The sequence below is a fragment of the Mixophyes fleayi genome, chromosome 11, assembly GCF_038048845.1.
Source record: "Mixophyes fleayi isolate aMixFle1 chromosome 11, aMixFle1.hap1, whole genome shotgun sequence".
In the NCBI taxonomy this organism is placed as follows: Eukaryota; Metazoa; Chordata; class Amphibia; order Anura; family Limnodynastidae; genus Mixophyes; species Mixophyes fleayi.
Window position 1 is genome coordinate 65,191,370 of NC_134412.1, and position 21,502 is coordinate 65,212,871.

The 21,502-nt window shown below is 38.4% G+C and overlaps 1 protein-coding gene across 1 annotated transcript in view; it reads left to right on the forward strand.

Moving 5' to 3' along the window:
• Positions 1–1,161: 1,161 nt before the first annotated feature.
• ZBTB16 (zinc finger and BTB domain containing 16) overlaps positions 1,162–21,502 on the forward strand; it is a 127,969-nt gene continuing 107,628 nt past the window's right edge. Inside the window, exons 1-2 of the mRNA XM_075191235.1 lie at positions 1,162–1,373; positions 9,083–10,383. Coding sequence (XP_075047336.1) covers positions 9,155–10,383 — 1,229 coding nt within the window. The 5' untranslated portion in view covers positions 1,162–1,373; positions 9,083–9,154. The remainder of the gene's footprint in view (positions 1,374–9,082; positions 10,384–21,502) is intronic.

A 21,502-nucleotide genomic window follows, 5' to 3' on the forward strand; every position in this document is an offset into this window, starting at 1 on the left:
CTGCCAGTACCTTACCCATTCATTCCGGGTGCCGGAATGGGTCTGCCAGTACCCTACCCATCCATTACGCCTGCCGGAATGGGTCTGTCAGTACCTTACCCATCCATTCTGGGTGCCGGAATGGGTCTGCCAGTACCATACCCATCCATTACGCCTGCCGAAATGGATGATTAATATAAACAAAACCTTATTCCAGCACCCAGAATGGATGGCGAAGGTACTCAGACATCCATTCTGGCACCTGGAATGAATGGTTAAGGTACTCAGAGCTCCATTCCGGGTGACGGAATGGATGGTTAGGGTACTCTAAGCCCCATTCCGGCACTTGGAATAGTTGTCTAAGACACTTAGAGCAGAATTCTGGTAGCCGGGATGGATGACTAAGGTACTCAGGCATCCAATTCTAGCACCTGGAATGAATGGCTAAGATTTTGAGACATCCATTCTGGTAGCCGAAATGGATGGTTAAGGTCCTTGGAGCTCCATTCCGGCAGCGCTCAATTCCGACATGCATTCAGACAGAACAGATAACTAGAATATATAGCTTTGATATTGCAGAAATATGTACACACAATACAATATAATATAATATGTGTAGCAGTTGTTCCACATATTACAGAGAACATACCGGTGTAGCAGAACACAATGCTCTATACAGCTTCACTCAAGACACCACAAGCTTCACTCAAGACACCAAGCAGCAGAGGGCACTGTAGTAAACTTGCTCATTCCGGCGTTCCGGCTTTCACCTAATCACCAGCTGTTGTGGAAGTACAAGCTCCAGTACAACCAGTCTATGTTATAGTCAAAAGGTAAGCAACCTGTGGCTCTCAACTATTGTAAAGCTACAAGTCCTAGCATGCTGGGACTCCTAAATCCACAATAGCTGGAGAGATGCAGATTGCCTACCTCTGAAGCAACATGACAATATTAAAATGCAAGTGAATACATGATGTGTCCGTCCTAGATGACAGGACTAAGTAAAGCCACTAACCAGGAGAAGACTCTGTATCAGCGAACAACACTCCATCCAGTGTCAAAACACTCCCTGTCATGTCATGCATAATGAGACTCATTTGCCTCTTCCCAGTCATCTTCTCAGCAGGAGTAACCATCCAAATCGAACGGAACGAGACACCATCTCTCCTGCCAGCAGTAAATATGGCCGATCCAGCATGGGGGGAGAGGCATGTGCTCCAGGGGCCGGCCTTACGTCACCACTGTGTTGATTTGCTAACCTTAAAGGAGAGAGGAGTTAGTGAGCATGAGAGCGGGCACTGTGAACTGTTGGATTAGGCTGCTGCTTTAACAGCACATCTTCACTCACATACATGTCTGCTGAGAGAGACGGGGAAAACACAGCCCCATCAGAGGTGAGTGTATCTAATGACTTGTCTCTTTAAAGAAAAGTAATCTTTGCAAGAATCACCCCGAACTTCAGATTTTGGTGGATCTGCTATAGATAAGCAGAGGAGACTGTGATTGGCTTTTGTGTGAGATGCAGAAGGATGGAGAGTGCAATATTCCCAGCTCCGCTTATTGTCACCATTCACTTTCACAACAGCCACAAAATATTATTATACTATTTTAACACTGCTCAATTTTAATGCATGACAGCTTTGCAACGTTATAACATTCATGTGGATGGTTTTTTTTTACATGACAGAAAGTTAACATTCCCTATTGCCTGTGTACATGTTGCATTCATCTTTGTGTTACCTTGCGCAGATACTTTACTATCAAGTTATTTCCTCCCTATATAATGTGTTGTCATACACATATTTGTATTTAAAAGACCGACTACCCAGCAGTGGAATCTCATTCCGTTCCCAAATGCACTTTTGGTCGAGATATAAGATTGTAAACCGTTGCTTTACTGGTAAACTTAATACTGGAATCTATTAGCAAGCTTTATTATGATTCCTACAAGACAATACTCGCATTGTTAGCATGCACTGGGCAATTTGGGCATAATATTCACAATATTTTAGGTGAATTATGCAGGTGAGTGTGGCATGTTTGGTTAGTTATGACTTTTAAATGCTGTTCTCTATGTGAGATGATCATTGTTCAGAGCTTAAAACTGATACATGAGATGTATATTTTTGCATTGAAGCAGCAGCCTGGGCTGTGTAAGACGTAATATGTATTATTACTGTGCATTGTAGTCAGACAGTAGATTGCTATTTGTATTCTTTCTGCCGCTTAGTTCTCTCCTTGCTAGTGGTGTGAGATTGGGGACAGTGAAATATGGCACACGTAATTATGACTTGTTTATGTCTGCTGAATATAACACTAGAGGAACTGGAAAATATGTCGCTTTTTTTCTTTTCTTTTTAAAGCAGGGGGCTAAAATAGGTAATTGTGACCTATTGCACTTTAATGATTGTCTGCCTTTCACAAGTGGAATGGAAAATTGTGCCTGATGTGTATTAGATTGTACCATCAATATAGTGCATTCCCTCCCTCTCTGTGTATTCATCTGTTGAATTTTAGGCTATTATTGTCTGGTGATTCATTTTAGCCTTTGTTCCTGCTTATTGCATATATTAACACTTTTTAAAAGGGTTTTATATGCAAGTAGCATGGCCAATTCCACTGTATTAGTCAATTGATTTATTTTTATGATTATTTAGTGTTTTAATTCCCCTTGCATTTCTATTTCCCAAGCTAAATGCATGTCCCTATCATAAAATCTGTATTGTTGTTTTTTTTTTTTTTTCTTTCTCTACTTATTTTGTATGCTGTGTGTATTTGTACAACTTGACCAGCAGTAGCAGCATAGATTTAGCATTGGATGCTGTAGAGCACTTAATATTCAAATATTCATTTCATGTGGTAGCCAGACAGATCTGAAAACACATTATAAGCGTCTGGTGTGTGTGTGAATTAAAAATAACAAAACAACCTATTCTATGGCAGTATATGATTTACTTTTTTTTTTTTTTTGTTTAACATGTCCTCCCTTGACTTATTTTTAATACCATGTAAGTTATTTATATCCTGAATTGCCCCCTTTTCTAGCATCTGTTGTGATTAAAAGGGTTAACCCCCTTGTGATCTAATGTTTGTCATTTGAATGCTGACCACTAGTATTGATTATTTTTTTTGTTTGTGTGGATTCAACATGTATGATTTTCCCAAACTAGTTCTACTTGGGGTTTAAAGGGAGCTAAGTCTAGGCAATACACAACTGATAAAGGGTTTTTAATAGTTGACTAATTAACCCTTCCAAGTCATCAAAAGAAGCTCTGTCAATGGTTGTCTCCCCCAGCCCCCCCTGCCTTGGTAAAAGAAAAACAAACTGTACCAAGTGAATAAGATGAAATGTGCTTTTCTGCAAAGAGACTTGTCCCCCTCTACCCTCTATACCTTTTGCAAGGTGTAATCAATAATGGTTTTAGCAATCCATTAAATAATATTTGCAGTCACCCAGTGACTAAGCACTACATTGCAACTTCATACCGTAATTGTCTTCTTTCCCTGCTATTCTCTGAAATGTGTGTATTTTTTTTTTTTTTTTTACCAGGGACCTAACAGTTTCTTCTCTAAAATGCTTACACATCTATACACGGCAGCAGAAATAGAATTCTTTTATGGATAGAAATGAACTGTAGCCCATATTTTAACACTTCATAAATTACGTGTAACACTTTTTTTTTCTTTTTTTTTTCCCATTACTGTGTAAAGCTCTTTTTGTAGACAGCTCTTCTACAATCAGTAATCAATTACCCTGTATTATCTTATACACTGATTGATAAGCAATGCAGGTGTTTACTTTTAAAGCTGTGTCAAGGTATTTTAAAGTGCCAGGGAAAATATTAGCTTTTTTTTTTTTTTTTTTGTCTGGGTGACATCACAGAAGAGCTAAAGGTTTATTTGGGGCTTTGTTACAGGTCTCTCTTTATCCCTGTGACCCTCACACTGTATAACTGGCTTCTACTTCGCAACAGACAAAAACATTCCTGCTTTTGCCCACACAATAGGACTAGCCGCTATTGTGGGGATCTGTTTTCTTAACCCTTTTATCTTGACTTATTTGTGTTTTCTTTCCATTATCGATGCATTTTGTGTCATGTACTTATTGATCACTATGTGCTTATCATCCTGCTGCCCCCCACAGTTGTATATTTATGTTTTGTATTCTTCAGTTATGCCTACTAACCTGTGGGTAATATTGGTTTAATTAGAGAAGTGGGCTAACTTGAAGTTGATGTAGTGAATAAATCTGTGAACTGGAGATATGAAGTATACAAATATAAGGGGTATTGCTTGTTATTTTTATTGGATATTCTGGCCACAAGTCTTTTGTGTCTGACATGTAACCTGATTTTGCATAACTGGACTGGCTGTAATGTCATTTTCTCCCCCACCCACCAAGATGTATTTTTCTTTTTGTTTCTGTTTGGTACTTCATTAAGCACCAGTCCAACACACCACCTAAGTGCAGCAGGTGAATTCCATAGTGGGTACTGCTCAAAGTAAATCAGAAACTGACAAGCTGACCCAGTCCAGATTTGATTGACATATATGATGTAGGTCTTTAAGTGCAATTTTTAAGCTATTGAAATTAAAAGTAGTTGTATTCTGCAATGCAAATTGGTATTGATTTTAGTATCTGCAGTCTAAAATGAATTTAATTGTAAAGTTCTTTTGTTTTTGTTGCCTTTCTCCCCAGAGCCCATAATTGTTTTGTTTTTTGTCCGTTAATATAATCTTGACAAGATGATGTTTCCTGATCATTTAATTCTTTTGGGGTCTTCAGTCAGAATGTGTATACTTCTAAGATTGACATAACTTTGGACCACTCGACTTAAAATGCTGGTACACTATTATTTTTTTATTTTTTTTTTAAAAGTGCAAAGTAGCTGTTAATGAAAATCAATGGCCAATAACTGGAAATATCTTATGAAATTCATTTGCCAATTTTTATGAAAAGTTGGCCAACTTGCACCGTGTGCTTGGCCTGAACTAGAATAGGACGAGCACCAGTGTCGCAAGTGACTATTAACTTTTATGAATATTGGAGCCCCTTGTTAATGAAGTTCTAATCCCATTTGCGCAGTGGCATGGGCAATTAAAAATTCCCTTTGCACGTCCAATATAGATGTGTCTTCATAGAGCCTTTATTACAGTTCAGTTTAATTGATGTCCCTAATTGTCTCTGGCTACCATGGGGAGGCCCTGAAATACATTGGAAATCATTTAAAAGCAAGTAATGCCAATTAAAGGGACATTACCCTTTTAAAAATGAAAACTGTTCTTAAAGTAGGATAGCTCTTAATAATTAGTCACTGGATGTTTTGAATAAACTTTATGCAGTGCTGCAATATCAAATTAGCTGACAAAACTCTGAGCTATAGAACACCCTAAATCCTGAAATACTTTTCACCCAGATAAGTGGAATTGGTAGAATATGGATTATTCTGAAAATCCGTTACTGAATCAACATATTGATTAGCAATGCAAGATGTGTATATTCATACTTAATTTTGTTTTGATAAGGACATTGTCCTTTTAAAGTATTAACAGTATGTATGTGTGTGTGTGTGTGTGTGTGTGTGTGTAATATATATAATGTCTTCTCTCCGGTGTCTCCAATACCCAACAACACTTAATGCTTTAAATATTTTCTTGTATACACTACATGTTTGGTTATAATCACCAGCTAATGTGCAGTCTAACATGGCGAGCCCCACTATTTATGTCTGTAGCATCCAGATGTAGCAAATTTTAAATTTATCTTTTAACATGCCATTAACGTGAACGGTGTGTGATATGTTAAATGTCATTTTAAAGTGTTGGATCTGCATTAAAAGTAGAGGAAATACGTTGTATTGCAGTGTTGCAAGTTTAGTAGCTACTCAGTATAATAATATAATGCACATGGGAGGTTAACCCTTTTACTGAGGTGCAGTTGCAACAATGGACTTAATGTTAAGGCTTTACGCTTTGTACTTTTGTTACACAAACCTCAATTCTCACTATTATTCTAAGTCTGACAAGTGCAATAAAGCATCTTTGCAGACTGCATGTTCCTTTGTTACTCCGTAAAGCAAACCTGTGTTTATGGCTGTTGCTGGTTTATGTGAGCGAGAATTGGGTACAAAAATAAATAACTACCCTTATGGTTTTGTGCCTGTTTATGGCTACCTTCAAACTATATAGTGTTCAGCAGACAGAAGAGAGAAACCTCCGGTATATGTTTCTATATCTTTTTAACTTTTATCGGGTAGGCTAATATATTGAACAAATCAGGATTGTATATGTGGAAACTTAACAAAAGTGAAAGTTGCTTCTATGCTGTTTATAACTTTGGTAACAAAATATTGTTGTGTTTATCTCTTGAAATTGTGTGTTCAGGGGGAAAAAACAAACAAACACTTTTTTTAGTGGTAATAATGTTTTACCTTAAATTTATAAGCAAATCCCTTGCCCTGTATGTCTAACGCTGGATCATTTATTTCTGAACACCGTCTGTATGGAAATAGTTTGCATGTAACTGTAAACAACTTGATCTAATGAAGGAAGCGTTTGCAATTCCATTTTTTTAGACATATTTTTCTATAGATCTGTTTAAATAAGTCTTTGTTTTATTGCCTCTGTAGCAAATGGCAATGGAGAAATTCTGGGTAGATTTTTCACGCCGACAGATTTTAATAGCATAATGTGCGTAATAATAAATGTATTGCTCCAAAAAGCAGGAAAAAACATAGGTTCAGAGTATGGTAGTCAATTTTTAAACCTTTTGCAGTGGATTGGTTGTATAGAAACCGCATAATTGTGAGCCCTTTTCTGGAAGTATAGGACGGTTATCATTTTATTTCTCAACCAACTCTTTATTTGAAGTCTACTCAAGAGTCACAGTGATCATATTGTATCATTTGGCAATAATCCCAATAAATGGATATGCTCACCCTATTGACTGATACCACGGTTACATTATTTGTCCACCCCCTGCGTTTAGGTGACGGGGTAGAGGTTTGTAGCGATGCACTGGCTAGCAATTGGACTATAAAGTATTACGTTATGTCCTGTTTTTTTATGTTCTATTTGTACCATACAGCATTTTATCAATGCCGTTTTTGGAGACCTACCTTTTACCCTTTACCTAACTAATTGGGTTTGTTTTATTGCCCAGCTTCACCTTGTGTAATGTGGTCAAATTCTTCTTTGCCTATTTTTTTTTTTTTTTTTTTTTTAGTTGACCTAGAATGCATTATTCTACCCAAAGTAAAGTGACTCTATTCTTGCCTATTTCTTAATTGCGCTTAGTGCATCTGATTTAACTCAAAGATTCAGTGTATTTTGCTACTGACGTTTTGGTATCCTTCTCTATAATGTCAAGATCTTTGTCATGTGCATAAAAAAGACATAGCTTCTCAATCATTTGTTATGTCGCTAATGAAGACGTTTCACATCATTGCTCCCAGCAGAAATCCCTGTGGAACTTCACTTACTAACATTTTCTTCCTCTGAATCTGTTGCATCTACTAAAATACTCTGACCCCTGTCCTTCAACGGATTTTATGTCTGTTGTACTTCAAACTTCATCATGTGACACTGACTATAAGGTCACACTTAGCAAAGCTTAACTAGCGGTCCCATATAAGCAAATGCCTGCCTTGGAAAGAAATATCTACCTAAAATATATGTACTGCACAGACTTTATAGTCTTGAAATGAAAGAACCATGTGGTCAATTTTAGCAGCTCTACTTCTATCCTGTTCCCTTAAAATATTCTCTCCCAATATAACTTGAATATATTCATGGTCTTAATTGTTCAAGTATAACAGTGTGTTATCCAATACAAATAGTTTAACAGGAAACAATGGAATTTCTGTAGAGGCGATACAGAACCTTTAATGGGGAACAGCTACAAACTGTGAATTGTCAGTACCTACTTGGAATATTCTTTAATTTTTGGGGGATTGTAGAAAATTTCAAATGCATTCATGGTCAGTGTTGAGCGTATCTATTGTCTACACACATTGGGGTCAGCCATTTTTAGGGTGAACTAATATGCTTGAGTACATGAATTCATTAGCAATCCATCATGTACAAATTGCATCAGTACTTCTATGATGCCATCATATCACTGTTCTAATAGTTTACATTCTTGTGAATATTTGTTCAACCTGCAAATGGTTGCCTCCAATGTATTTAGGTAAAGGACCTATTTAACGTGTGTCCCTCTATTCTTCAAGAGTTAAAACTATACCAGCAAGAATTTAAACCCATACACTTAAACACACACACATCTCCTCTCTTACTCTGGTCCTTTATGTCTTCCTTTCTCACTCTCCTTTCTGCATATCTCGCAGCCCACCTAAAATATATATATTTTTTTTCTAAAATGTAATTAAGCCCCAAAATTACCTTCACATCTCCAATAATTCACTTGATTATTTTGACACCCTCCTATTTGCCCATTTTTACACCACATTCCACCATTCACCCCTAACCAACACCCCCTTAAGTAATCCGTAAACAGTCATAGCGCCCTCCTGCATAGGAAGGCGGGGGGTGATGTGGTGCTGACCTTGCTCCATCCTTGTCATGTGATCTCCCTGCGTAGTGCGAACGAGTTCATGTGATGTGGAAATCTCATGCTTGGTTTTAATCGCTGAGCTTCACCGGCGGCCCCGTTTTAGCAGGGGCCGCCGGTGAGTCAGTGGGAACATAAACTGGAAGGCGCTGGAGGCTTTTGTGAAGGCTCTGCGGAACAAAGGTGGCCCTAGGGCCGCCTGTTGCCTATCATCAAAGGCCAGACATCTGTGCCATAATACAGCAGAAAGAATTGGGAACAAGAATATATTTATTGCATTATCGATGCGATAAATATATTCTTGTTTCTAATTCTTTCTGCTGTATTATGGCACAGAGGAAGAGTCCAGAATAATATTTATTATCCCATATTGGCAATTTAGTCTTGCTTATTTGTCCAAACTGTGCATTTAGATTGATGGCTTTATACTGCTTATTGAATGTCATACTTTTGTACTGTATTTATTAATCGGAGTTCATTATTTCAATATGAATCTACTTTAACAAAACTGTTCTATTTTTACTTTATCCATAGGTTAATTGGTTCCAGCGATTGGCCCACCATAAAAAGCGACAAACAGGCTAATGACTAGACCCCAGGAGAATTATGGATTTTACTAATATGGGTGTGATACAGTTGCAAAACCCCAATCACCCCACAGGACTTCTCCTAAAAGCCAACCAAATGAGGCTGGCAGGGACGCTCTGTGATGTTGTGATCATGGTAGATACTCAAGAGTTTCATGCCCATAGGACAGTACTGGCTTGTACTAGTAAGATGTTTGAAATACTCTTTCACCGTAGCAGCCAGCATTACACCTTGGATTTTCTGTCGCCAAAGACTTTTCAACAGATCTTGGAGTACGCTTACACTGCCACTCTGCAGGCTAAGGTGGAAGATTTGGATGACCTCCTGTATGCAGCAGAGATTTTAGAAATTGAGTATTTAGAAGAGCAGTGTCTGAAGATCTTAGAAACCATACAAGCTTCAGAGGAAAATGATGGAGAACTTTGTACAGGTGAGAGGTCCATGGATGATGAGGAAGATAGAAAGTCAAGATTCATAAAAAATATGTTAAACACAAAGCATTCCAATGAAGAGAGTGGTTATGCCAGTATGGGTAATCAAAGTCTAGTGGATCAAAGTCCATCTGTGTCAACATCCTATGGGCTTTCAGGCATGAGCCCAACCAAGACTGCTGTGGATAGCTTAATGACAATTGGCCAGTCATTGCTTCAAGGAGCACTGCAACAAAAGGCGCTAGACTTGCACTCCAGTACCAGGCTTCAAAGTCTCTCGGAGGTGAAAACAGAGGTAATGCTTGTTGATGAGGTCTCTAATCAAGACAGCCCCACTGCAGAATCCAGTGCACCTGGTGGGGACAAATTAGATGATAAAAGCAAGGATAGCCCAGGAACCCCGACCCGCAGTAGTGTCATCACAAGTGCTCGAGATCTCACTGTTGGCCGTGATGAGAATGCTCCCGATCAGCCTTTTGAGTTAGGCCAAGGTTTCAACCTTGGCCCAGAGCACGCGATCTCTCATGCAGAGAAACATCTTAGTGTCTACTCCGTCCTCCCAAACCATAAGGGTGAATCAATGATTAGTGTACCAACATCCATGGCATCTGCTCTTCACATGCAACCAGCCCTGGCAGTGTCAATGGACTTCAGTGCTTATGGAGGACTTCTACCCCAAGGCTTCATTCAGAGAGAGTTGTTCAGCAAACTAGGCGAAATTGCGGCTGGGATGAAGAATGAAGGCCGAAACATCATTGATCGCTGCAGTGTGTGTGGTGCAAACCTTCCAGACAGTGACTCCGTTGAACATCACAGGTAAGGCCATTCTGAGCATATAGAAATAAACCTGGTTTCAGTGTACCCCATAGAATATACTTTTTTTTTTTTTAAAAAAGAATTCTTGCGTTCTATAGAAATTAAATTTCCTGTGTGTATTTTGTTTGAATCGCTGATAAGTCCATATATTATACCTCTCTAGTTACAAGTCACTTAAAGGGGAATTTGGCTCCTTAATATATAATATAATTTTTTATTTTTTTTTTATACAGTGGTTAACATTGCTGCCACATAGGTTCAATTCCAGCCATGACCCTATCTGTGTGGAGTTTGTATGTTCTTCTTGCACTTCAAAGACCAACTGATAGGTTAATTGGCATTGGACAGAATTATCCGTAGTGTTTTTGCCCGTAGAGTAGGGAATATTAATTGTAAGCTTCGCTGTCGCAGCGACGGATGTGAATGGTTAAATATTGTTCTCCCCAACTAATCTTGTTAATGTAGTAGTGTGATTAAAAGGTGAATGGTAGGGAAAATAAGCAATGTGTCAACAATTGGGAAGTGCTGCAAAACTCATGAAATACATAATGGTATGTAAGTCTTATATGTTCAACTTTATATGCTACGAAATCATGATTGTACAGATGTATGTGACTGCAATGAACAGTGCACCATGACTACAGATTAACTGGAGGTATCTGGTCTATCTTGTGATAGATATCTGGTTGTGCTTAGCTTGGAACATTTGAGTTAATAGTAAAAACAAAACTCTGCTATGGTCCTCTATGTGCTACAATAAGATCTGCTCCATCTGTAGTTTGCTACCTGTTTGGTTCTGTGAGCTGCACCGTAGGCTTGTTAAGGAAGAGAAAAGCAGTATTAACAGGGGTGACTCTACCACCGCTACATGGGGTGCAATCGCTACAGATCCCAGAGGTGAGAGTCTGGCTATGCAAAGTCACCCTCCCCGAGTTCCCTGCACTGCTCTTCTGTGTATTTGTGGGAGAAAGATAATGCACAGTGAAGCCCAAACTGTGGTGTCACTGTGCAGGCATCAGACCTGCGCATACTCAGAACAGCACAACGTGGGCCTCCAATGGGGTGGATCACAATCTCTGGCCACTCCCCCAAATTTTGCTATGGGGTCCTACAATGCAAATTGTCAACCTTACTCGATCAGATACAAAAATGTTTCAGATCTGTTTCTATGAATGTAGCTTGCAGTATAATTACTCTGCTTGGGCAGAATAGTTCTTAAATCATAAGCCATACTTGCCAAAATTTTACTATTCCCACCAGAGGTTCTGGAGGGGAGGTGAAGTTTTAGGGCAGAGGGGGCGGCAAATAATGATGGGATAGTGTCATTTTGTTGCGGGGGTTGGGCCAAAATGAAATCCTTCCCACTTCACCAGGAAGTGGGCACAATGCGGGAGAATGGCCAGCTGTCCTGGGAGTCCGTGTAACCTACCTGGAATTCTTGAGTCTCCCGAACACTCAGAGAAAGTGAGCAAGTATTCCATATGTACTTGTGCATGCATGTGTCTGTGTTCCAGATCCCTTCAGATGTGTTGCATTTTCATGTGCCTCAATGTCTGTGTATTCATAACAAGACTGATTCTGATTGGAACAGGTCCACATCAATTCTTTTGTCTTCTGTGCACACAGGTGTTATTTTTCCTTAATAAACTGCATTTAATAACTAACTTGTTTGCTTCAAAAAAACAGATTGCTTGAATTGACTGTTTTGGAAAGGTGGTAACACTGGTCACAGAGAGCATTGCTGCATATACTAATTAAGTAGAAGACTAGTGTATTGCATCTGCTTACAGTCATGTCATACCACTGTGCTCCATGCATTAGTTCATGCAAAATCTATAAGTGAGTAATGCAAAGTCAAGTCTAATTTCCTGTACCCCAAGCAACATGAAGTGCAAAGTAGCACATATAAAACTTCTAAAAGCAACATATTCTCGTACATTTTTTTTTATTTTTTTTATAAAAATAAATAAATAAAAAAATACATCCCTCTTTTAATGGTATTGATCTGTTTTTGCCATCTTAAGATGACAATAATCAAAGAGGTATTGAAGCAGAACCAGTGACCTCCATGATAAAAGGCATGGGAAACATGTCCAGCGAAAGCCCTTTCCTGTATAGAGCAAAGTGATATAGGTCCCCATCGCCTAATACCATTTTTTTGCCACATTAGGGCTTTTTCCCGTTGTTGAATCTGTCCGTTTGCCTTGTAAATGTCTTTAAATATGTCTCATTTTAAGAGTATTTGTCTGAAAATTATTATTTTTATTTTTTTTTCCCTTCAGTACACTGTTCTAAATATACCAGTATATGCAAAAAGATCCATGTTCAATTTCTGTTTGTTTGGGTTTTGTTTTGGCTCTTTAGGTTCTCTTTTTATTTCTCCCACCCGTGGAGAATGAACCTGTTTCCAAATCTAGATGACACCTCTGCTGTACAGTCACATCAGAGATAATGTGCACAAAACATCCAGCAAGTACTATTAGGGAGCAGGGAGCTGTACAAGAACACACTGTACTAGTTAAACACAGCAGCCTATTGGTCATCCCTGAAAGTTATTCATCACAGAATGAGTTGATGCTGGGTGTGGGTTGGAAGAGCAGGCTTTCCACACGTTTTGAGGTGTGGTATGTTTCTTTGTAACATTTTGTACTTTTCGATACCCAGCAATTAAAGGTACAGTACAAGAACTGAACATTTTAATGGCTATGTGTAACCTGTATTAATGTTGAGTGATGAAGCATGCAATATGAATTGACTAGAATAACAGCTTGCATGTTTACAATGGCATTTTAATGAAGACCTTTTTATATATGGATCTTAAAAAAAAAAAAAAAAAAAAGGCGCTCTCAAAATAGATACAGTCGGATGGCATCGGTTGCAGTATTGCTGTCACTGTGAGCACTTGCTTGTGACATAAATGAATATCCGGTTTATTGATGCTATAAGAGCGTGCAAAGCTTAGACAAGCTGACAACTATTCAGTTTCCAAAGAAAGCCATTGTGCATCCATACGCCAGTTCTAGACTAGGTCAGTGATCCTGAATAAATGCTGTAAAAATATATCAGGAGATGGATCTCTTCCATGTTGAACTTGCAGTATTTACAAGCACAGCTCATTGGAGAGACCTGAATCTGGGCTCAGTCGTTCCTGATCAAAATAAAGTGACCGTCTTTATAGAATTGTGATTATATACTGTTTTATACTTCTGGTAGATGATCTTCCTTGTCCAGTTTCTACCACTGTTTTTTTTAGATGTGTGTGTGTGTGTGTGTGTGTGTGTGTATGTGTAATATATATATATATATATATATATATATATATATATATATATATATATATATATATATATATATTTACGCATAAGCAGTAGACTTTCCCTCACAGAATACTTTCACAAGCCACTTTTTATACTCGCAACAAGACTTGCAAAGCTGCATTCTAAATGAGGGGGCTGAAAGAGATATAGTTAGATATAGATATATATATTGTAACTTTTTGTTTTCAACCCCCTCATTTTGAACATTGCTTTGAAAACCTTGTGCAAGTAGAAAAAGTGGTTTATGAAAGTAGTTCTGCCAGGGGAAGTCTATTGTCTGTCTTATTCAAAATGTTAAGCTATAAGTGTAACAGACTTTTTTCCTCTGTTCAATTTAACAGAAACTGTCATGATTTCAAGTAATCACATATTTGCGTGTTACTCACTCTGGGCAGTTCTATGTTCTCAGAAGTAGAATGAAGTGTCGTTCACGTTGTCATCGTACAGTAAAAGCTACAGTAAATTCCTACACACCGAGTCAGGTCTTTATTCAAACTGTGGTCCAGCTTTTCACATAAGTGTCATTGCCTAATGTAGGTTAGAAAAATATGCTGATGACCAAAGTAATAATGGGCCATTCAGTATAAATTGCCTAAATCGACATGCCTTAACCCCATTCATGTAAACTTTCACATAAATAAACTCAATTGGGCATATTCAACTGTTGCCGTTTCCTGCGGTGTTAAATATGTTACCGTTACTACGGTAATTCTAAGCCGGATTTCAGCTCGCAGCTCAGGGAGCGTAATAACAGTATTTACGTGCACTATTACCGTAAAGACGGTAATACTGCGCACGTCGCACTACTTTTACATATAACGCCAAAAATTACATATGCCCCAATGGGCTTTAAGTGTGTGTCGAGATGGTGTTTTTTGTTTTGTTTTGTTTTGTCTTGTTCATTATTTTAACCAATATTCCTTGCGTAACTGGAGCACCCGGCAGTTACTGCGCCATTTCAGGTGGAAAGTGTGATCTGATGACTTAAATTGCTGTTCAGTTTATAGAAGGTGCACCTGTAACTTGTCAAGCTTTTTTATTTAAATGGATTCAATCTAATGGGTTTTTACTCTGGAAAATTGCAGATGCCTATGCCTAAAATTTCTCCAGCATGAACCTACTCTAAGGCCATGAGTATGCAGGCATTTCTAGATCTGTATTTCCTCAATTCCAGTTTTTGATGGGAGAAAAAAGGAGAATTGCATACTCCTCAAAGAGATTACCCATCTCTATGAAGAGATGGACTGACTGTATGCACAGACTGATTTGGGTACAGGTATGGGAAAGGGGGTGGAAATAAATAATAAAAATTCATAAAGCATGCTATACATTTCATCTGTCCCTGCTGAGACATGTGTCTCTATTCACGGTCAGTGTTCTTCCATAAAGATTAATTATACTGTACTTATGCAAATATCTGCCATTCCTCCCATTAGAAAAACCTTACGGAAAGAGAGATGGATCTAAAACCATCGATGTGCATATGGCTTAAGGCTCCTGAATCTGTGGCTAATGATCACTCTTGTGGATTGCTGAAACGTTGGCTGTGCAATCGTCATTGGCAACACATTTGCTCTGAGCACTTTTATACAGTTGTGTTGACAGTAGAGGGAAGTGTGAATTTCTCATGACCTGCAAAGCTCTTAGATCTGTGGGGCATCTATGTTTGCCAGTTTCGGGATTCAAAAAAACCAACTCTGACAATGGGTTATTATAGTTGCTTGTGCCTCTATTTATCAATATGTGGTGACAAGGCCCGAAGCGGTAAGGGATAACGTATCCTTCCATCAGACCAATCTCTGTACATTTGTGAGCCGGCTGCCCAGGACTGAAAGATTTGGACCGGGGAAAAAAAAAAACCCCAAAAAATGTATGAAAAAAACCTTTATTCATAGATGGCGATAACAGATCAGGTTACGTTTATACGTTTTTGGGAAAATAAGTTAGTCTATTACCATGTGGCGTTGACCCAACACAGCGCTGATCACTTCATTAATCTTTATTAAAAAACACGTGCTTACAAGCTGCATCCATTTGTTTGGTGTTCAACAATCTTGGACAGCCAAGACTCTCCCCATTAGAAGACCAAAGCAATAATTAACAGAACTGCGTTTTTGTTTGTTAATGAAGGTTTTTATATTGGAAAACTTAGAGTAACTCATATCGTTCTTGTATGCGCTTCCCTCCACTAACCTTTTTGGTTCTGTTTAAACAGCAATTGTGGCTACAGATTGAAAGTTAAACAAAAAAAAAAAAATCCTCCGTTACAGAAGAGGAAAATAAAAGGTGTCATTTTTCCTCCACCCCATTTTTTTTTTTTTTTTTTTTCGTTTCTTAAATCCGTTCTGTTCTACTGTGGTTCCTCTTCACGTGAAACAACCCTTTCTAAGCCTTTTCCGATCTAACAAGAAAAGGTTTAAAAATAGTTTGTTGGGGGGGAGAACTTAAATTGACCTCTTGGGTGGGCGGGGGGCAGTTACACTTTACCTGAGTTTCACTGGTGATCATCAATAACTGGTGGAGAATGTTAGATTTTTCGCTATTATTGAGTAACTGCAGCTTTTGAACAGCAGCAGAAACAAGTGATCAGATTGGGTGTGAATAAAAGCCTCTTTATGTAGCTGTACCAGTGCCTTTTCTAAAGCTATTCAAAACTGCACCAAGGGTTACAATGATCACCCAACCAATCACATGTAGTCATTCAAACCTTTGCATTATATTAAATTTTAGCATGTGCGCTAAACCACTTGTATATATTTGTGTGAATGAATATATAATCGTGCATGGTTCTAAAAATGCACATGTGTGTTGATGTGAAGTTTCAGATGGACCCCCTAAGTACTAATTATCTGGTCATACTACCGAAATGCATGAAATCCAGTTGAAAACTGTTGAAACGTTCATTAACTCAATGCATCATCAGATCCTCTGAAAGTAAATATACTTATTTTTAAATATCCTCGGCACTATGCTGACCATTTTAGCAAATATCTCCATAATGTTGTCATTATCTATATTTCTGCCAAATTTTAATGCTAACTTATATCATCATCACCATTTATTTATATAGCGCCACTGATTTCACAGCGCTGTACAGAGAACTCATTCACATCAGTTCCTGCCCCATTGGAACTTAGTCTAAATTTCCTAACATACACTCAGACAGAGTGAGAGAGACTAGGGTCAATTTGATAGTAGCTAATTAACCTACCAGTATGTTTTTGGAGTGTTGGAGGAAACCCACGCAAGCACTGGGACAACATACATACTCCACACAGATAAAGCCTTAGTCAGGAATCAAACTCATGTCCCCAGTGCTGTGAGAGAGAAGTGCTGACCACTAAGCCACCATGCGTTGTGTCTTTGTGGAACTCCTTCATCATGTGCTAAAGCGCATACCTAAAAAAAACTTCACTGCAGCTCTCCTAAATCACTATTGTATTGTTACATACACCAGAGATACCTGCCCTTGGGTACGTGTGGCATAGTGAATGGGTATGTACATCCCAGCAAAAGTGCCGACCCATAGGACAGACCCCTCTAATTGGGACAGTTGGGAGGTTTTCGCAAAGTGTAAATTACCTGACTTGTCTTGAGGGCTGGGTAGCGTGCAATTTTTATTTATTTTTTTGTTCCTCGGCTGCTTGTAAGTATTTAGCAATTGATTAGATGCCGAATGTATGTTTTTGGAGAAAAATATAATAAAATATAATATTTTCCCCTCTTTTAAAAAAAAAAAAAAAAAAAAAAAAGCCTCTTGAAAATATGTTAGTTATTTTTACTTGGTTAATTCAACCTGTATTTCTGCACTGTATGGTATAACGTAAGAATTGATGTTTTTGCAAATATCGCTGAGGTAAATAATTTTGGGAACTAGCTGTTTAATATAGTAATCTTTGAGCAGGAGCTCCTGATTAATGCCAGCAATGGAATGGTCATGTTTATTGGTGGCACCTGGTATCACAATCTCTATAATGGAAGCCAGTCCCTTGGCCTGGACTCCCTTTGTGAGGAAGGCCCTGATTAGTTCCCTTCATTTTTTCTCGGCCCTTGGCCTGGCTCAGGAAATGAAGGTTCCCCTCCCAGCTGACCTGAGCTGGGTAACCTTTGCCAGTGCCCTGTCAGAGGCTCCTGGGATTTGGGGCTAGGCCTCCTATACTAGAGTGAAGCAGGGAGCACTAATAGGCTGAGGTGACTTATTTATGGGCTGTTAGAAGAGGGGATATGGGGGTTGTTTAACTGTTTACATCCCATCTGGATTTTATATGAATATATGTACATTCATTTTATGTAGTTGGCTCCTCTACATTTCATTGATCTGTTGCAGTGCAAGCTGAGATCTAGATGTACAAATGATTTGGCCAGAAAAATTGATCTGAGAAAATAGGATATAATTCTGTGCTCTGTGTCCTATTGTAGCAAAATTGTAACTTGATCTAAAGTTTTCCCAGTGGAGCTTAACCCACATACAGGGATTGTAGTTTACAAATGATAATGGGTGGCTGATACTTTCATAGACAAATCTGACAATGTTGAGAATCTACAGTTTTGCTTAGTGACATACATTGAACATGTTCCTTATGTTCTGAAGGTCTTACCAAGCAGAGGAAACAGAGACATCAAGGATTTACTCCCAGAGTACCTCTTTATTCATAGAAACTGATAAGTGGCTTTATGAATATACTAGTCAACCTTACTACAGTGTTCTGTAACATACTGATAGTGCATTGCAATAATGTACATGTCTATCATTGTTCTGGTACATTCAACAGTCATTTACACATCAAAATTAACACCTTAATCTACTGTTTGCCTTTGAATTAAAAGACTACTAATGCATTCTTATAAAAAATAAAAATAAAAAATTGTTTAGCCTTAAACATATTTGCTTGTCAGTTTTGTTTTTTTGGTTTTTTTTAAAAAAATATATTACTTGCTATATGTTGACTCTAAATAAGTTAGAGGCGGGTTTAAGGTGGTTGGGTGTTTTTTGTCTTGTTTTTGTCTAACTATGTAAAAATTATTAAGAGTAACCTTGGCAGCGATTGCTACAGTTTTGGTGTTGTTAAACCCCCTTTCATCTGGGCAAAGTGGCAACTGTTGGTGTTTGGGGTTAAGTTTAGTGGCAGGCAGATCACTTTAATGGTCTGTAATTGCTTCCAGATCTGGCAGGAGGGGGGCTCCAGTGTATGGATTAAGGTGCTGGTAAACCTCTTCCTGCTAATGTGCCTGTCATTCTTTCATTCATTCCAGTAATCTGTCATCTTGTCTTCACTAGAGGTGTGTTATTTGTTCATTCATGGCTTTTACTGTCTCTCCAATAATAGAACATTTCTCCCCGTTAATAGAACCTCACCATACAAGGAATGTGGATTATATCTCCTATATCTCATATGAAACATTCTGAAAGTCAATGAAGGACTGGCAACTTTTTGACCGCAATAAATTAGCCCATTTTCTTCTAGCATCTTGCTGCCATGGAAAACTGGTGATTTCCAAAATCCTATGGGCCTGGTTTGTACAATGTGTGCGTGGTTTTAAACGGCCAATACAATCTTTGGAAAATTGTTACTTCAAAAAGTTATAATCCGACCCAATTCAAGCCCCATCTGACCACTCTTCAATGTAGAGCCATTTCTAGTGATCCCTATATATGCAAAGAGCATTCTGGTGTCTATTCAATAGAGAGAGCATTGTAGTAACAAATATACAGTTCAGGGGCATATTCAATTCTTTGAAGTCCCCGCGGCGTTAAAACTATTACAGTTATTAAGGTAGTTTTCTCGCTGGATTTCAGCTCGCGGCTCAGGGAGCTGCGAGCTGAAATCCATCTTACCATTACCGTAATAACTCTATTTTAGCTCGCAGCTCCCTGAGCCGCGAGCTGAAATCCAGCGAGAAAACTACTGTAATAGTGGGCGGAGCACGAGATTTTTGGAGTTTCTGCCAACAATTGAATATGCCCCTAGTGTCTGATATACATATAGACATCATTCTATAAACTACTATACAAAATGTAGCGACTATTATACAGTTGCAACCCTGTTCTGGAGGCCACTATACAGTCCCATTAGTGAAAAATGTAGCTTCTGGGCACCGCATTATAAAGCTACCTAGCGCTGTAGCCATCCCATGCTGTTGCTTGGAGCCACACATCGAGCACTGGGAGAAATCTCTGTTGTACCAGGAAACTATAATACTCAGTAGTACGCAGTAGACCCATCCTGTGTATGCAGGGAGTGGTGGGGGGGCTGGGGTTGGGGGAATAACCTGTTGAAAGTGCAAGCCGTCTCCGGTAAGGACCTGTGCAATTAACTTCTGAGTCAGTTTAAGATGGATATGGGACACCTGTTGCATCACTGTTCACGGTTCAAATAGGAAATGTTATATTTATATTAGAATATACTTTTAAGAGCAATCCACTGTAGAGTAATAATGGGCAAAGAGTCCACAATAACATGTCGGTTAGGCTGTCCTAACACACAATCCCTTACACTACTTTTTATTAAAGTGTATAATCGCATCAGTTCCACAACGTTTTTAATACTAGAGAAGAATGAACAGTCAGGTTAATGCTGGTCAATGTATCTTCCCTTCATCTTTTAATCTTAACTATTTGAAAGTGTAGCTGTCTTCCTTTCACTTCTATTGGGTTAACTTGCTGTTCCTGAATTGACCTACACTGATCAGGTTATGTTTGGTGATGGGTTAAGGATTAATAAAACGTCATCTACTTGTATTTATGTCCATAACAGTTATATCTTTAGATACCCAGATTCAACAAGTGTTATCCTGCACAGTAAACACAACTATGATAGTTTTTCAGGTTTGTATGTAACCGAGAAGTAGAATTGTGCTTTTTGACATTTCTGATGCAAGGAATTTTCTTCGCTTGTACCTGGAAAAACATTATGCAATTACACCTATTTTGGTAGTCCTTCACTTATTCCCATAGCTGTATTATTGCACATAACTTCTTGATTTGTTACACTTTATATACATAACAAGTAAAACATTAGACAAAGTCTTTGGGTATTTTTCTGCCAACACTTTTGAGTAGTTTTTTTTTTTTTTTTTTTTTTGATTTGTATTTATTTAATCAGTTCAGCTGCTAACACTGTGGTCTGTATTTATCAGTCAATCTGCTGAATGCGTGCTCTCTGTACCCTGATTGTTCCTTATACAAAGATAACCGGAGGGGTGATGGAGTGAGCGTTTTCTAGCTTAAAACAAAAGCTGAGATGCAGGTATTGTTATAAAAATGAAAAACCCCCCAAAAAAGTGATGCTTCAGCTTTTTCTAAGCACTGTGTTTTTTGTTTTTTTTCGTTCCATTTCCTTAACACTAGTCAAATAAATCTATACTGCACACAAATTAATAGCAGCAAGCCATGTACTGAGTGATGTTGAGCTGCTCTATCAAGCCTATATTGTCTTCCTTGCAGTTAAAACAAAAAAAAAAAAACCCCACAGGACCTTCTCCTGGGCTTCCATCTTTTAGGTTAATAGCCTCATCTGAGGCACAGCAGAAACAGATTGTTGAGTACAGATCTGAAGATATACAGTAAAAAGTTTATAAAAATAACCAAACACGTTTATTTGACAAGTGGAATGATGATTGTCTCCCAGCACTGAGCACACTTGGGTGCACCACATTCACATACATCATTATAAGTGGGCGGAGCTAACAGTGCTGCGTGTTACATTTTTCTTCACGCCAACATGTGCGGTGTGCCACTGTTTGTCTTAAATAATCATGCTTCATCTGTACTACTAGATGTTCAGCATTTAAGTTTTTCTTAA